Source organism: Cynara cardunculus (assembly GCF_001531365.2).
Source record: "Cynara cardunculus var. scolymus isolate 2C chromosome LG 17, CcrdV1, whole genome shotgun sequence".
Lineage (NCBI taxonomy): Eukaryota > Viridiplantae > Streptophyta > Magnoliopsida > Asterales > Asteraceae > Cynara > Cynara cardunculus.
Window position 1 is genome coordinate 11986071 of NC_037544.1, and position 13429 is coordinate 11999499.

General features: G+C 34.4%; 1 protein-coding gene and 1 long non-coding RNA gene across 4 annotated transcripts in view; one reads left to right on the forward strand and one right to left on the reverse strand.

Moving 5' to 3' along the window:
- Positions 1-394: 394 nt before the first annotated feature.
- Positions 395-5175, reverse strand: LOC112500923. Of its 3 annotated transcripts, XR_003067397.1 has the most exons (8): positions 4999-5175; positions 4500-4821; positions 4343-4406; positions 3866-3914; positions 2622-2814; positions 2291-2397; positions 545-633; positions 395-421 (listed from the first exon to the last, which is right to left on the reverse strand). It is a non-coding gene; the product is annotated as an uncharacterized LOC112500923 (long non-coding RNA). The 3 variants fall into 3 exon arrangements; XR_003067396.1 differs by lacking the exon at positions 395-421 and having other exon boundaries at positions 426-633; XR_003067398.1 differs by lacking the exons at positions 395-421; positions 545-633 and adding an exon at positions 2058-2219.
- A 2886-nt stretch (positions 5176-8061) lies between these two features.
- LOC112499853 (receptor-like cytosolic serine/threonine-protein kinase RBK2) overlaps positions 8062-13429 on the forward strand; it is a 13887-nt gene continuing 8519 nt past the window's right edge. Inside the window, exons 1-7 of the mRNA XM_025103127.1 lie at positions 8062-8158; positions 8259-8609; positions 8706-8957; positions 9023-9177; positions 9706-9785; positions 9926-10061; positions 10158-10307. Coding sequence (XP_024958895.1) covers positions 8276-8609; positions 8706-8957; positions 9023-9177; positions 9706-9785; positions 9926-10061; positions 10158-10307 — 1107 coding nt within the window. The 5' untranslated portion in view covers positions 8062-8158; positions 8259-8275. The remainder of the gene's footprint in view (positions 8159-8258; positions 8610-8705; positions 8958-9022; positions 9178-9705; positions 9786-9925; positions 10062-10157; positions 10308-13429) is intronic.

Genomic DNA, 13429 nt, shown 5'->3' on the forward strand with positions numbered 1-13429 from the left:
AATTTTAAAAGATCAATTCCTTCTCTAAAGGACATGTTATTATTATTTTTCATCCATATTTAAGATCTATATTTGTATATAATATATTATATTAATCAACAAAAACAACATAAAAATCTCAAAGCAATAAATTGATATAAATTTGTAATATATAAAAAATAAGTTCTCAAAACAATCCCAACAATTCAATCAATCTATAAATCCATTTTCTAACATCCGCCCTAAACTCCTCGCAAAACTTGATACTCTACCTGTCAACTGCCATATCTTTTCTAACTTTTTTATAGTCTGCCCGAGTAGAACCACGTTTGTTACTTACTTTGCACAGATGACGAAGCCTTATTTGATTRCAAGGTGTCTGCAAAGGTGTTGGCCATAATGCAATAATTTCATAGCTAACTGTGACAATTTCCCTCTTTATCTATAACAAATCAATAAGCCATCAGAACATTTCATTAGCAAAATGAATATTTAAAACCTACATATAATTTCAAGTTCAACRTTTTCCTATTTACGCATCATAAAGCAGAAGAATATATTAAACCTGCAGTTATCCTTTTTATACAAAGTCGGCAGACTCCTYAAACAGAATATATGAGCAACAACGCCATCATAATCACACTTGCTTAAAACCTGAAAGAAAACAGTGGTAGAACATTAGTCAAAGTATTAGGGGCTGTTTGGCAGTTGCTGAATGATTTAGTGCAGAATAGTTAAGAGGGTCAGAATGGTTAAGTACTGAATGAAATAATGTTGTTTGGTAACTGTTTTCTGAATAAATGCAAATTTACCATTTTAACCCTCTCTTTTTTAACCTTTTAATTGTGGGATCCTGAACAAATTACCATTATCCTAACAACTAAAAATGGAAGAAAGAAAAYCTAATGRAGGCGACAATCGAAGCTGTGCTACTGTTAAGGGACTGTCGACCGGCGATGGAAGTTTCATTATGCATTTACTTAAAATYGAAGMTGTGCTACTGTTAAGGGACTGGCGACCGGCGACTAAATTCGAGGCGACAATCGAAGATACCTRCTGGAGGCGACAATYGAAGCTGTGGAAGGTCGTCGGTGATGGAAGYTGTGGAGGTCGCCCGCGATGGAGACGGTGGAGGTTGCCGGCGATGGAGACGGTCGAGTGACAACCGGCGAACCTGTGCAACGCGACGAGGAGGAGCTTGAAAGTGGCCAGCCAAGTGAAGAAGAAGGTGGTGACGGCGATGGTGAAGGCAGATGAGAGGAGGAGGGGAAAGATGGTGAGAAGGTAGAAGATGGGGAGGAGGGAGATGAGTCTGTAAAATGGGATGAGACGACGGGATCGAGTGGGATGAGTAGCCGGCTGGAGAAGTGGGAGGGTAAAAATGGAACAACTTACCTCTGAACCATTTAGGAGCACCTTAAACACAGAACCATTAAGAGGATATTGTCAYCATTAAGAGGTGATTATTTTTTTGCCAAACAGCTTCTGCCTCTTAGCGAGTAAGAGGCTCCCTCTTAATGTCACCATTAAGAGGGAAACAAACAGCCTCTTAGTCTGTTTCAAACCAAAATCGAACCTATTAAATAGATCATTACAAGTAAAAAGTGTGTAATAATTTCAACAACCACAGTCCAAGAATACTGAAACAGTCCTAATATAAGTGTTAGGAGCTGTTTACTTGAGCTGTTTAAACAGTCCAAATACACCAAACAGTCCTACAACATAAGTAGAAATAGTGAAGGCAATTAAGCTGTTTACTTGAGCTGTTTACTTGATTTTTCTTTTATTATCTTTTTATCAATTGTTCCTTATTCAACCAAAACCTGCATCACTTGTTTTTTCTTCTCTTATTCAACCAAAACCTGCATCACTTGTTTTTTCTTCTCTTATTCAACCAAAATCTGCATCACTTGTTTTTTCTTCTCTTATTCATGTACATTGAATTGCATTCTAATTTATCCAACCGTGAAGCATATGCCATTTTTCAGAGTCTAATTTTCTGACAGTTGATATGAATTCTAAAATAAAAATTGATGAGTGGGATCTGTAACAAGAAGTCAGAATAATCCTTGCCTTGACTGTAAGTAAGTTAATGATCATCGAAACTATAGATGCATTTCTGCACCAACTAGTTATGTCACCCTTTGGTCCCCATAAGCATTTCAAATGACATATTCCAGGACTGTCCCAAACAGATGTAGACCAGAAGCTAATATTCCAAAGAAATTGTAGCATTTTTCCTGTTAACTTTGCTGTCAGTTTGGGCATAAAACAGAGTTTAAGTATGTTGGAGCCAGCAGAAATATATTACCTGAGGAATTGTTTTTAACAGCTTTGAAGCCAAAAAGAAGATGAGACAAACAAATTGCCAGGTAGCCAAGGTTGCTGAATGCGACAACAAACGCAACATGATGTCACCTATAAAGTGAAGCCAAATTGAGGTCRAAAGCGACTTGTTAGGTATAAGTAGCAGCAGTGGTTTTGTATCACAAATTTCAACACAGATAAAAAATTTCAGCTACTTCAATTATAGTAATCAAGAAGGCAAGTTTTAAGCGAGGATAGTAGATGCTTCAGGACGTCACACTAACYAGCTCAAACGCAGTAGAATAATCCAACCAAAACCAATGAGTTAAACTTACATATCCTTTATGTTTGTAGGCACGAAAGAAATCCAGAAGCGGCTGCATACAATCTTTGTTTCGGAACATGATTGAAGAGAGGTGGCGGTTGAGGAACTGAACTCCATTGCCAATGGATGAAGAGCGTGACAYTCGAGGAAATGTAGCATTAAATGGTTCGAGATCCAGTTCAAGCACAAAAGGGTTCCTACTCCTATAACATAATGACAGTCAGGCACATGGTCACAGGTATTTTATTCCACATGCATAATGACAGTCAGGCACATGCATAATATTACTTTTTCATTTTTCATCTTCTCAATAAGCAAACAGTCCATTTTGTCAGGTTGCTACTTTGGCACACACACACACTGTGCACACAACATCAGTTATACAGGAGTAAAGACCATTTAAAACAGAATGTAAATCCTCATGCATAACTATCTATATCTATATACACACACACACAGCAGGGCTATTCAATCTTGAACTTAGCCCTGCTCTGTCCAAAACCAAGGATTAAATACAGTTAACATAATGGGTTTAATAAACCAAGGACTTAGCCCTATTCAATCTTGGACTTAGCCATGCTCTGTCCAAAACCAAGGATTAAAAACAGAATGCAGTCTCATTTGCAAACCACATGCCCTTGTGTGTGTGTTCCGTTTTGTGTTCCACTTAAACAAAAACAAGTTGTTTCTGTTTCTTAAACCTACAGCYGGTGGAAACTGCATTATGTTTCTGTTTCTTAAACCTGCAGCATCCTGTTTCTGTGTGTGTATAAGTTGAAATGGAAACAACTTCTGCTGCATTTGTATTTTGTATGTTTCATTGAAAATTYAGGGTATGCAATTTATAAATGCAGTCAAGGGTTATACCACAAATGTAATGTAATATGTTACTCAAAAGCAATTTTGATGAAATAAGGAGCAAACTTGCCAAAAGAAGATAGATACAGAAAAGATTGTTTGATGGAATGATGTATCATTTTGAAATTTGAAACATGTAATGAAATCCACATCGTGCAAACCTAGTCAAATCCCAGTTTCAATTTTATGATTCCCTACTCATTTAAAGTTTCTACTTATAGGCATGTTCATGTGAATAAAAATATGAACATGTAACAGCTGCTGTATCTAAACACACACACATAAGGAGCAGTTTGCTATTTTGAACAAGTCTAGTGTTTTAAAAACTGACTAATGTTGCTGCTGTATCTAAACACACACACACACAAAAGAAAAAAAAGTAGATAAAGTACCCACCTGGAGAAGAATTCTCAATCGTTCAAAAGGAGCAACAGCAGTTCGTGATCTGCAACATAATGTAATGGAAACAAACTTAATTGTGTGAATAAGATGATGAAGCTATGCAGCCACTTCAAACATCAAACATCAAAACCTTTTAGAACATAGTTGATTGGACAGATCTGCTTGTAAGGGCCATGTGCAGACTTAATGGACAGAATATGGAGTTCCTATGTCTTTCATGTTATAAACATCTCTTTACATGTCTACATATAGTTTCAAACTTTGTCTTAAATGCTTCATGATCTCATGTGTATATCAGATTAAAATTTGCATCAAAACAAGAACCTCTATTAATTTATCTTATTTTGGGAATGTTGTAGTGAAATTGAGAGCATAGTGACTACATGACCAAGACAGTCACCTGTAAAGAAACAGTGCAGCCAAAACAAATGACATGTTGCTAAGCAAAAACAAAAACAGCAGAACAGTCACCTGTAATATCCAGACAACGCCAACACAGCCCTGTGTCGAACAAGTGGAATCAATGGCTGAAGAACTGCAAATATATAGAAAGACAAGAATATATAGAATCAACAAGAAAATCCATAAAGTTAATTACAAAATAATTCAATGGCAAGAAAGACAAAACCTCGTAAGTGCCCTGCATCATTGTATTCCAGTATGTAAAATCATATCCAGTAGAGAATCACCTAATAATACTCTCTGTGTGCCAGTGTAAAAAGAGATCCACTTTGACTTCGGATGACAAACAAATTAGGTTTCAACTTCAAAAATAGGCTTTCCAACCTTACAAGTGCTACAAATAGTTGTACATTGGTATTGAAGTTCATACCAAATTTGAAATGAGTACTTGTTACAGGAGAATCCATTTCAAGATGTTCTGCAGTAATTAAACCCATCCATTGCACACATCTTGATGGTGGGTGAGACGCATCCAAATGTACACACAACTGAAGATTCATAGGAAGGAAAAGCACAAGTGAAAATGCTCAATTTTAAAAGGATATTGATGATTGTAATAATTCAAATTCACAAACTTATGATATGATGAACAACCTAAAACCTAAAACCCTAAAATCAAGCAACCGTGAATCAAGCAACCTTGAATATAAAGTTAAGAATCGTACCTCTTGCGAGAGATGCAGGGCGAGAGCGAGAGCGAGAGATGCAAAGCGATCGGGAGAGCGAGAGATGCAGGGCTTTACGAAGGAGATCGTTTATAAGGGTGAGTGGAGAGCATGGGTAGGAGAAGATGCCTCTGCGAAGAGCAGAGTGAGTGGATGAGTGGAGACTATGGGTTTGGAGAAGATGCGCACGCGAAGTGCAGAGTCACGTGCTTGGAGAATCTGGTTTTGGGAGAAGTGAGTGGAGTAAGTAGTGGAATGCATTAAAGGGTGGTACGGTATAGATTATGCATAAAAAGGTTGTACATTTTTAAGACTTTAAGACTTTAAGCATCGAGAGGTTGTACTTTATGCATTTTAAGTTGTTTTTAAGACTTTTTTATGAAATCTGCTTTATAAGGTAGTATAGATTATATATTTAATTTTGATTATTTTTAACATAAATGTTTTAGATACACTTTTAAAAAGTAACTAAATATTTTTATTTAATTTTAAAAAACTTAAATTTTTTCTTAATCTTTAGAGAAGCTTAAGAAAGTGTTTCTAAAAATTGATGAAACTTTTTAGAGACATTTTTTTTATAAAAGCTTCTCTAAAACTTTCAACGACATTTCTTGTAACGTATAATTAGCCTATAAATCCTTCTCTAAATGTCGTCCAACCTTTAGTTACATTTCTCATTTTTGTCATTTAAATTCTTCTCTATAATGTAGCTTTAGATACACTTTTAAAAGCTTCTCTAAAGGTTTCTTCTCTAAAGCTCATTCCTCTTGTAGTGACATGATAGTATTTTAATTCTTTTTTCTTCATTAGAGACTAAACGATTAAATTTTTTTATAAGACCAAACAACTAATGATATTAAGTTCTTCATACCAAATAAATGCTTATGAATTTACTAATAAAAAATATATAATTTTATAAATTTATTGTAACACATTTATATAAGCCATACTCTTATATGAATAGTATTCAACGGATTGCACTTAAATGATGTTAATGGTAGAAATCAAACTCATAAAAAACTAAACTATAATGATCAAAAATATTAAAAAAAAACCTAGTTAAATTAAAAATGTTTTAATTATTTTATCATAATAAAATAATATAATTTTTTATCTATTTACATTTTATCAAAAAAAAAATATAGTTTTATTAATGAAAAAGACAAAAATATCAAAACAGAAACAACAACTATATTTAATAAACCAAAAAAAAGGACTAAAATATCCCTATGTTAATGGAGGAATTTTAACATATTTAGTCTCGGAGACGAAAACAATAATAAATTACAAACCATAGAAATGAAAATGACAATTTTAAAACCATAGGGACGAAAATCCCAAACTTTCTCAAATTATAAGGACGAAAATCATAGTTTACTCTAATAATAAAACAAGGTATGCTACTTTTTTACGGTGGACTTTTTATTGGGGACTACAAATGCCAAAGATCTAGTAGTTTAGGGACTAAAAAGTATTTTAGAAATTCATCATTCGATGTCTCTGACAAGAGTTCATGGCTGAGAGGACAAGTAGGAGGCTCCCGCTCGCCGACGGTGTTAAGAACTTATGAATTTGAAATATGGAAGGTTTTTCTCCAAAGATAGTCAATGACGCTGAGGAATTTTTTCCAAAATTGATAAGAAATTGCAGCAGAAACAAATGAAGTTTGAATTCAAGGAAGAATTCTTAGAAGAAAATCTCATGTAAATTGCAACGGAAACAAATGAAATTTGAAAATTTTCGCCAATTTTAATGGTTCGTTTAGGTTTCTGACTTGATTATGGATGCAAGGAGGTTCGAAATTGTATAATATTTGGCTTTTTCTAGAACAAGGGACGGAGCTCCGTCATCGTCTTCTTCATGGCTAGTCAAGAGCGGTAACATTAATGTGCTTCAACTTCATAGGGATTCATTAATCTACAATATCTGTAAACCGTCACAGCTAATACTTTTTGGTTTGAATTCTAGATTTTGGCCTAATTGTTATGCTAATCAAGTTGTTTGATTTTGGCCTATGCCTAATTGGATTCAAATTTGATTCATCATCAATTTCTGGAGCTTTGGAACAGGGTATGTGTGTGAGTACAACCTAAGTTTTTTTGACCTAGAACAAAGTATTAAGTTTAGGAATCTCTTATTAATGCATAGTTTTCTTTAAAACTCTTTGAAGTCCATAAAACTAATCAATAACCAACTGATAAATATGTTCAAATATAAACTAATCATAAATATATTTATTTTTAAATCAAAATACATCTAAAATTACGTCAAGATTTTGGATTAAACAAATTATACCTAGGAAAAAAGTAATTTTATAATATTTAATTTGTCACCAATATTAATGTATGTTTTTGGGGTTCTTTTCACTTGATCTTCTTATTAGCAAGACATGTTCAACTACTACTTTTCGAATTTCCTTTTTAGTAAAAGGTGTTCTTGGTTTTGCAATATACTCTTGCCAACGGTTGTATTGCATGAATACACAATTTCTCGATGTTTTTTATTCTGTGTTGTTGACTTCAAATTTGATGATAATCGATGATGATCGATCATATTGGCTTCTCGTGGTAGGCCAGGTTTTAGAATACATATTGACCATTTCATGTGTGTAAGCACTTTGCTATTTCATCCTTTTGTATGAGACATGCGGAATCCTAGAAGATTACTCTTTAAAAAAAGCATTTGACGGAGAAAATAGGGTTTTCAAGGAGATGGTCGGTCTGTGCAAGTTACTTTTTTTGTTTGATTCTTTCACCTTTTTAAGTATAGTATTTTAGTTTTCAGGATATACCGTGACGTTGTTTGGTTGTATGATATATGCTAGATTATGGTGTTTAGTGTTGAATTGATGTCCTATGTGTTCACCAGTTTATCTTTGAAATTTGATAATTTCTTTGATTCCTGCTTTCTTTCGAAATTCCAATTTAGGCTTCTCATCTACTTGCATATCCCCACAACATCTTTCTCTCACATACCGACCATTCATGGTATAAATAGTTTTCTTTGGGCTGTTCAGTATTCACTAAACCTGTAAATTACTTGTGCAGTAAAAAAGGTCATCATGTATCTCGTATCCTAAAAAGAATCGTGGAAGGTAAATCTTCTCACGTGGATAATAAAACAGTTGGACGTTCATTGTGGCCTTCTGCTTCGGCACAAGGTACTATTACTTCTACCAAATATTTGCTTATATGGTGTCCATTTTAAATGCTTCATTTACAGACTACCATATTTATGTATAAGTATTGGATTCTAGCTAGATTTGAGATTCTTTGAGATGGAAAAAGAGAAAGAAGATGCAACTTCCCCTAGAGGAGTTCTAGAGGCATGCATACGAAGCTTTGACAAGGAGCTAAGTTCATCTGATGCGGATAGCATAAAAAATGAAGCCATTTCACAACCACGTTCTCGGTGGTTTAGATTCTTCAAAATGTGGAAGAAAAGCTTTGCTAAGAGGGTACCGTCCTTGCCACCCCTTGCACCAAAGCCATCCAGAAGAAAAACCATGAGTGCTAGAGAGAACCCAGATGTTAATTTATGCCCTTTCAAGTCCTCATGGAAAGTTTTCACCATCTCGGAACTTAAAGCTGCAACTGACAATTTTAGCGAGGGTCTGCATTCCTTTCTGAAGCTTTCCCATTTTAATATTCGTAGATTCTTTCCAAACTTGCATTACAAATGAATGATGTGGGGATTTTGCTTTCCAGATAAAGTGATTGGGCAAGGTGGTTACGCTGATGTTTACAAGGGCTGCTTGCATGACGGGAGGCTGGTGGCAATCAAAAGGCTCAACAAAGGGACAACAGAGGAGCAAATAATAGGATTTCTATCCGAGATTGGAACCATAGCACATGTTGACCATCCTAATACTGCTAAATTAATTGGATATGGGATTGAAGGTGGAATACATCTTGTTATGGAGTTATCCCCCCATGGAAGCCTAGGATCACTATTGCGTGGTATTTTCAAACATGCTCTAAACTTGCTTCTTCTTTTTTCATCTGAATCACGATATTTTTTACAGGTGCAAAGAGGAAACTAGATTGGGGTCCAAGATATAAGATTATACATGGGACAGCCAATGGCTTGTTATACCTTCATGAAAACTGCCAAAGGCGAATCATTCACAGGGATATCAAGGCTGATAACATTCTCCTTACGGAGAATTTTGAGCCACAGGTACCTTTTCATGGCCAAGTCCTGCTTTTGTAGCATCATAAGAATGTATATTAAGTACCAATGAGTAAATAAGATAGTTGCATCGAACTTGAACCACTGCATTGTAACATTGGGCGTCAATGGTAGGCTATGATTGCAATAGTTCTATAGTTTAGACAGTTAGTAGTAAGAGGGATTAGTTAAATGGGCAAGCTGTATCTTATAGGTTACATAAGTTTTGGTTACACAATTACTTCCCCCTCCAATTCCTTTGTTTTAGTACAACGTGATTATAGTTCATCTTTTAACATTTTATTGACTTCTACGAAAAGCAAAACTTTTTTATGCATTCATTTCCTATTTAGGATGTCTGGTTGGTAGGGTACTCACTCGTAACTGATAGTTAATAAAATAAAAGGAAGTACAGAATTATGAGGTCGGGTGCAAAACCTATTCGATGATCTATGGGATATCCCGGTCTCTATGTATGTTTATTCATACTCCGTTTCGTTATTCATATTCAATGACTAATATGCAATTTGAATTTAGATATGTGACTTTGGTCTTGCGACATGGCTACCGAGAGAGTGGACTCACCATAATGTGTCAAAGTTTGAAGGTACATTCGGGTATGTAAACTGAAACATGTAGTATCGGAAGTGACTATTGGGAGTTATTGTTATGTTTTTTATATATTTGCAAATAAACATTTCTCATTGGATAGATATTTCATGTTATGATGGTTACTCTTCATGTTCAATGTTGGCAGCTATTTTGCTCCAGAATACTTCATGAACGGCATAGTGGATGAGAAAACTGACGTCTTTTCTTATGGTGTGCTAGTCTTGGAGATCATAACAGGACGCCAAGCTTTAGATGATTCACAGAAAAGCCTTGTACTTTGGGTAAGCCATGGTGTGCAGTGCATGCCAGCTTACTGTTCCATGTTGTATCTTTTAGTTATTTAATTATCTAATTAACTACACAAATTCTCTTTGAAGGCAAAACCTTTGATGGAACAGAATGCAATAAGAGAACTAGTTGATCCTTCTCTGGGTGATGATTACAACGAGCATGAAATGAATCGTGTAATTTTGGCAGCTTCGTTGTGCATTGAACCGACTCCAGCTCTCCGTCCTCGAATGAGTCAGGCAAGTCTTGCAATGTTGTTTTACCCCTTTGTGTTGTTTAGTAGTCAGAAATATATGACCCCTCCCTCTATTTTATTATTTTGATTTACATGTAAATCCACCGCCATCTTATACTTCATCGGTGAAATCTTTCTAACCCGAATTAGCTTGCTACATTTTGTTTTATAACATGCAATTTCAAACAAAGTAACTATTATGACCTCAAATCTGCCACCAACATTATCTTAGAGACACCACTCGCTATTTCATCCTCATTTTCTTCTTTAATACGATAGATGATATATAATTGTTAATATTTGTGGATAAAAACACAACTGTACTAATGTTTTTGGTGGGAGGGATTCCACATGTTATTTTTTTCCTTCCATCTGATAAATCAAATTCATGTCAAGAATTTGATGTTGAAAAACAGAAAATCCTTGGCTCTTTTTGACCTCTTAAATGCTATTTGGACCTTTTCTTATGTAATATCACGACTTGCAAATGGTCAGTTTGTAACACCCCATATCATACATTGCATATAACACATACTTCAATCAAGAAAAGTATAGGTATTATTACTCCACTTACGTCCCATAGTACAAGAAATCAATGTGCAAAGTACACAATCCAAAAATTCCAAAATGCATGTTCTTGTACTACATAACATATATCTTCAAAACTATACACTTCCATAAGCTGATCGTCATATAGATATGCACATGGGAAAATAATTACCTTTTCCCCTTCCCTTTTTTCATGTAGCCCAGTTGTTCCTGCAATACATATTTGAAAGACAAAATGAGAGTTAGACCTGAAGGTCTAGTGAAATCCCTTTTTCTTTGTAATTGGACGATGAAGATCACCAAAACTTTATTTAAAAATCAACCTTTCCTAAAAATAGAAACATAATCTCATAATTCTCCACGACGAGCGCCCCTCTGACTCTAAAGACCAAATTTTGACTTAAGAAAAGTTTATCTCTAAAACAGCAGGGCTAGTGCCCCTCTGGTTCCATGGACCAGAGCTTATAGTCCTACCAACCAGAGCACTTCTTCCCAAACTCAAGTTTACCCTTATTTCTATATAAGGATGTTTCTCTAGTTCAATGACTATAGCAAAGTCATGTACATAGAAAGGATACAAATAATTTCCAAGTATAAAGAAAAATATAATTTGAAAACTTCTATATGACCAGAACCTTTGGTTCAAATGCAAAGACCAACCAGAGCTCCTCTGGTTTAACTGTAAAGACCAACCAGAGCTCCTCTGGCTTGCCTTGCTTTGCAAAGTCATTTCATGTAAATAAATTTCTAAGTTTAAATAAGAGAAAGAAGTTTTATAAACAATTTGAAATACAACCTTTATGACACAGAGCCTCTATACAATACATATAGAGCCTCTGGTCCAAATAGGGGTTTGAAAGTAAAGATTTTCATCATAGTCAGAGATCTTGTGATTGTCCCTAAACAACAACCCAAAATTCCTTTAACAAATTGTAGAACAACCAGAGAGCCCTTCTGGTTCTATTCAAGGAACAACTAGAGCTCCTTTGGTTCCTTTCAAAGAACATCCAGAGCCTCTCTGGTTTCTCATAACTCTTTTCCAAACACTTTTAATCAAAAACACAATTATTCAAAACCTCTAGCCATAAGCCAATTTTCCCCTTCTCAATAACGTCATTACTATCATTTCCAATAAGAGCAATATTCCTGAATCATCAAATGACAAAGAAATAAGGACTCAGAACCATTGCAATATTAAGGGATATAACAGTAAGAGCTATAATAATAATCACACAAACAAATGCCACCCTTATATCCAAAGGTACACCTCTACTTGATATGTCACCCTCATAGCTGAAGGTACACCTCTCCTTGATATGTCACCCTTATCCCATGGTACACCTCTCCTTGATATGTCACTCTTATTTTTCCATCAAAATCTACATATTGTTTCCAATCAAAACAGACCAAAGTCACAACCATCCTGAAGGAACATCATCAATAGTTTTAGCCAATATGAGTTTCAAAACAGTTTTATATCAAAACTTCTAAAATCAAGAACTAGTAGATCTTGAATCCATTTTCCAAACTCAAAACTCTTTATTCCTTAAAATAGGTTATAATCTCAACTGTTTTGAAAGAAGCAGATACTTCTTTATATTACAAAACAGTTTCAAAACCTAGATTCATAAAGCTCAAATCAGTTGTTCAAAACAGTTTCCTTTCTTCATTAAAATCATCCATCAAAATCCATATATTTCAAATATCAACATATAAGAATTTTAATAACAAAACTCACCTTATGCACGGATTTGAAGATAGTTCACACAACAAAGCTTCAAATAATCAACACAAAATCTTCTCTAAATAACTTCGCACGACAACTTTCTCTCAAGAACACCTACACACCACTACTGCCTCTTTTTCTTTATTAGAAGATAAGTAGGAAAAGATTGATCTTATCCCATTTATATATATATATATATATATCTATATATTATTGAGGCATTGTGAAGTTTAATATTATAAAACTTAAAAAAACGATGGAGGTTTAATATTTTAAACCACTCCTCCTTTTCTCCCAATAATGCACATCACATGTATATATATTTTAATACTTCCTATTGTAAGCACAATACCATGTATGCATACACATATACTTTTAATACTTCTCATGTATTCACTGTAACCCATACGCATATATATATATATATATATATAGGGGCTGGTTCAAATAAAAACCAACCATATGGTACAAACTATGGAAACCGATTTTGACCAATCACATTCTTTCTTCACTTTAGGTTCAAATCTAAATTATAAATTAATGATAAGGGTAATTTGGTAATTCAACCTTTTTGTAACCCCCAATAATTAATTGGGAGTTACAAATCTGAAAAGATACATCTAATTGTTTATGAGATTTTTATGATTTCTTTATTATTTCATGTTCATGGTATTCATTTCAATTGATTTTATATATATATATATATATATATATTGAAATTGGTTGTCTAAGTGTACAAGATTTTCATTTCGTTCAAGATACATGGAGAATCCTATTGTAAAAGAATGTCAGAATAATGAAGACGATAGACGCTTGCAGTCTATGTTCATATCTGCACACATGCACAACGA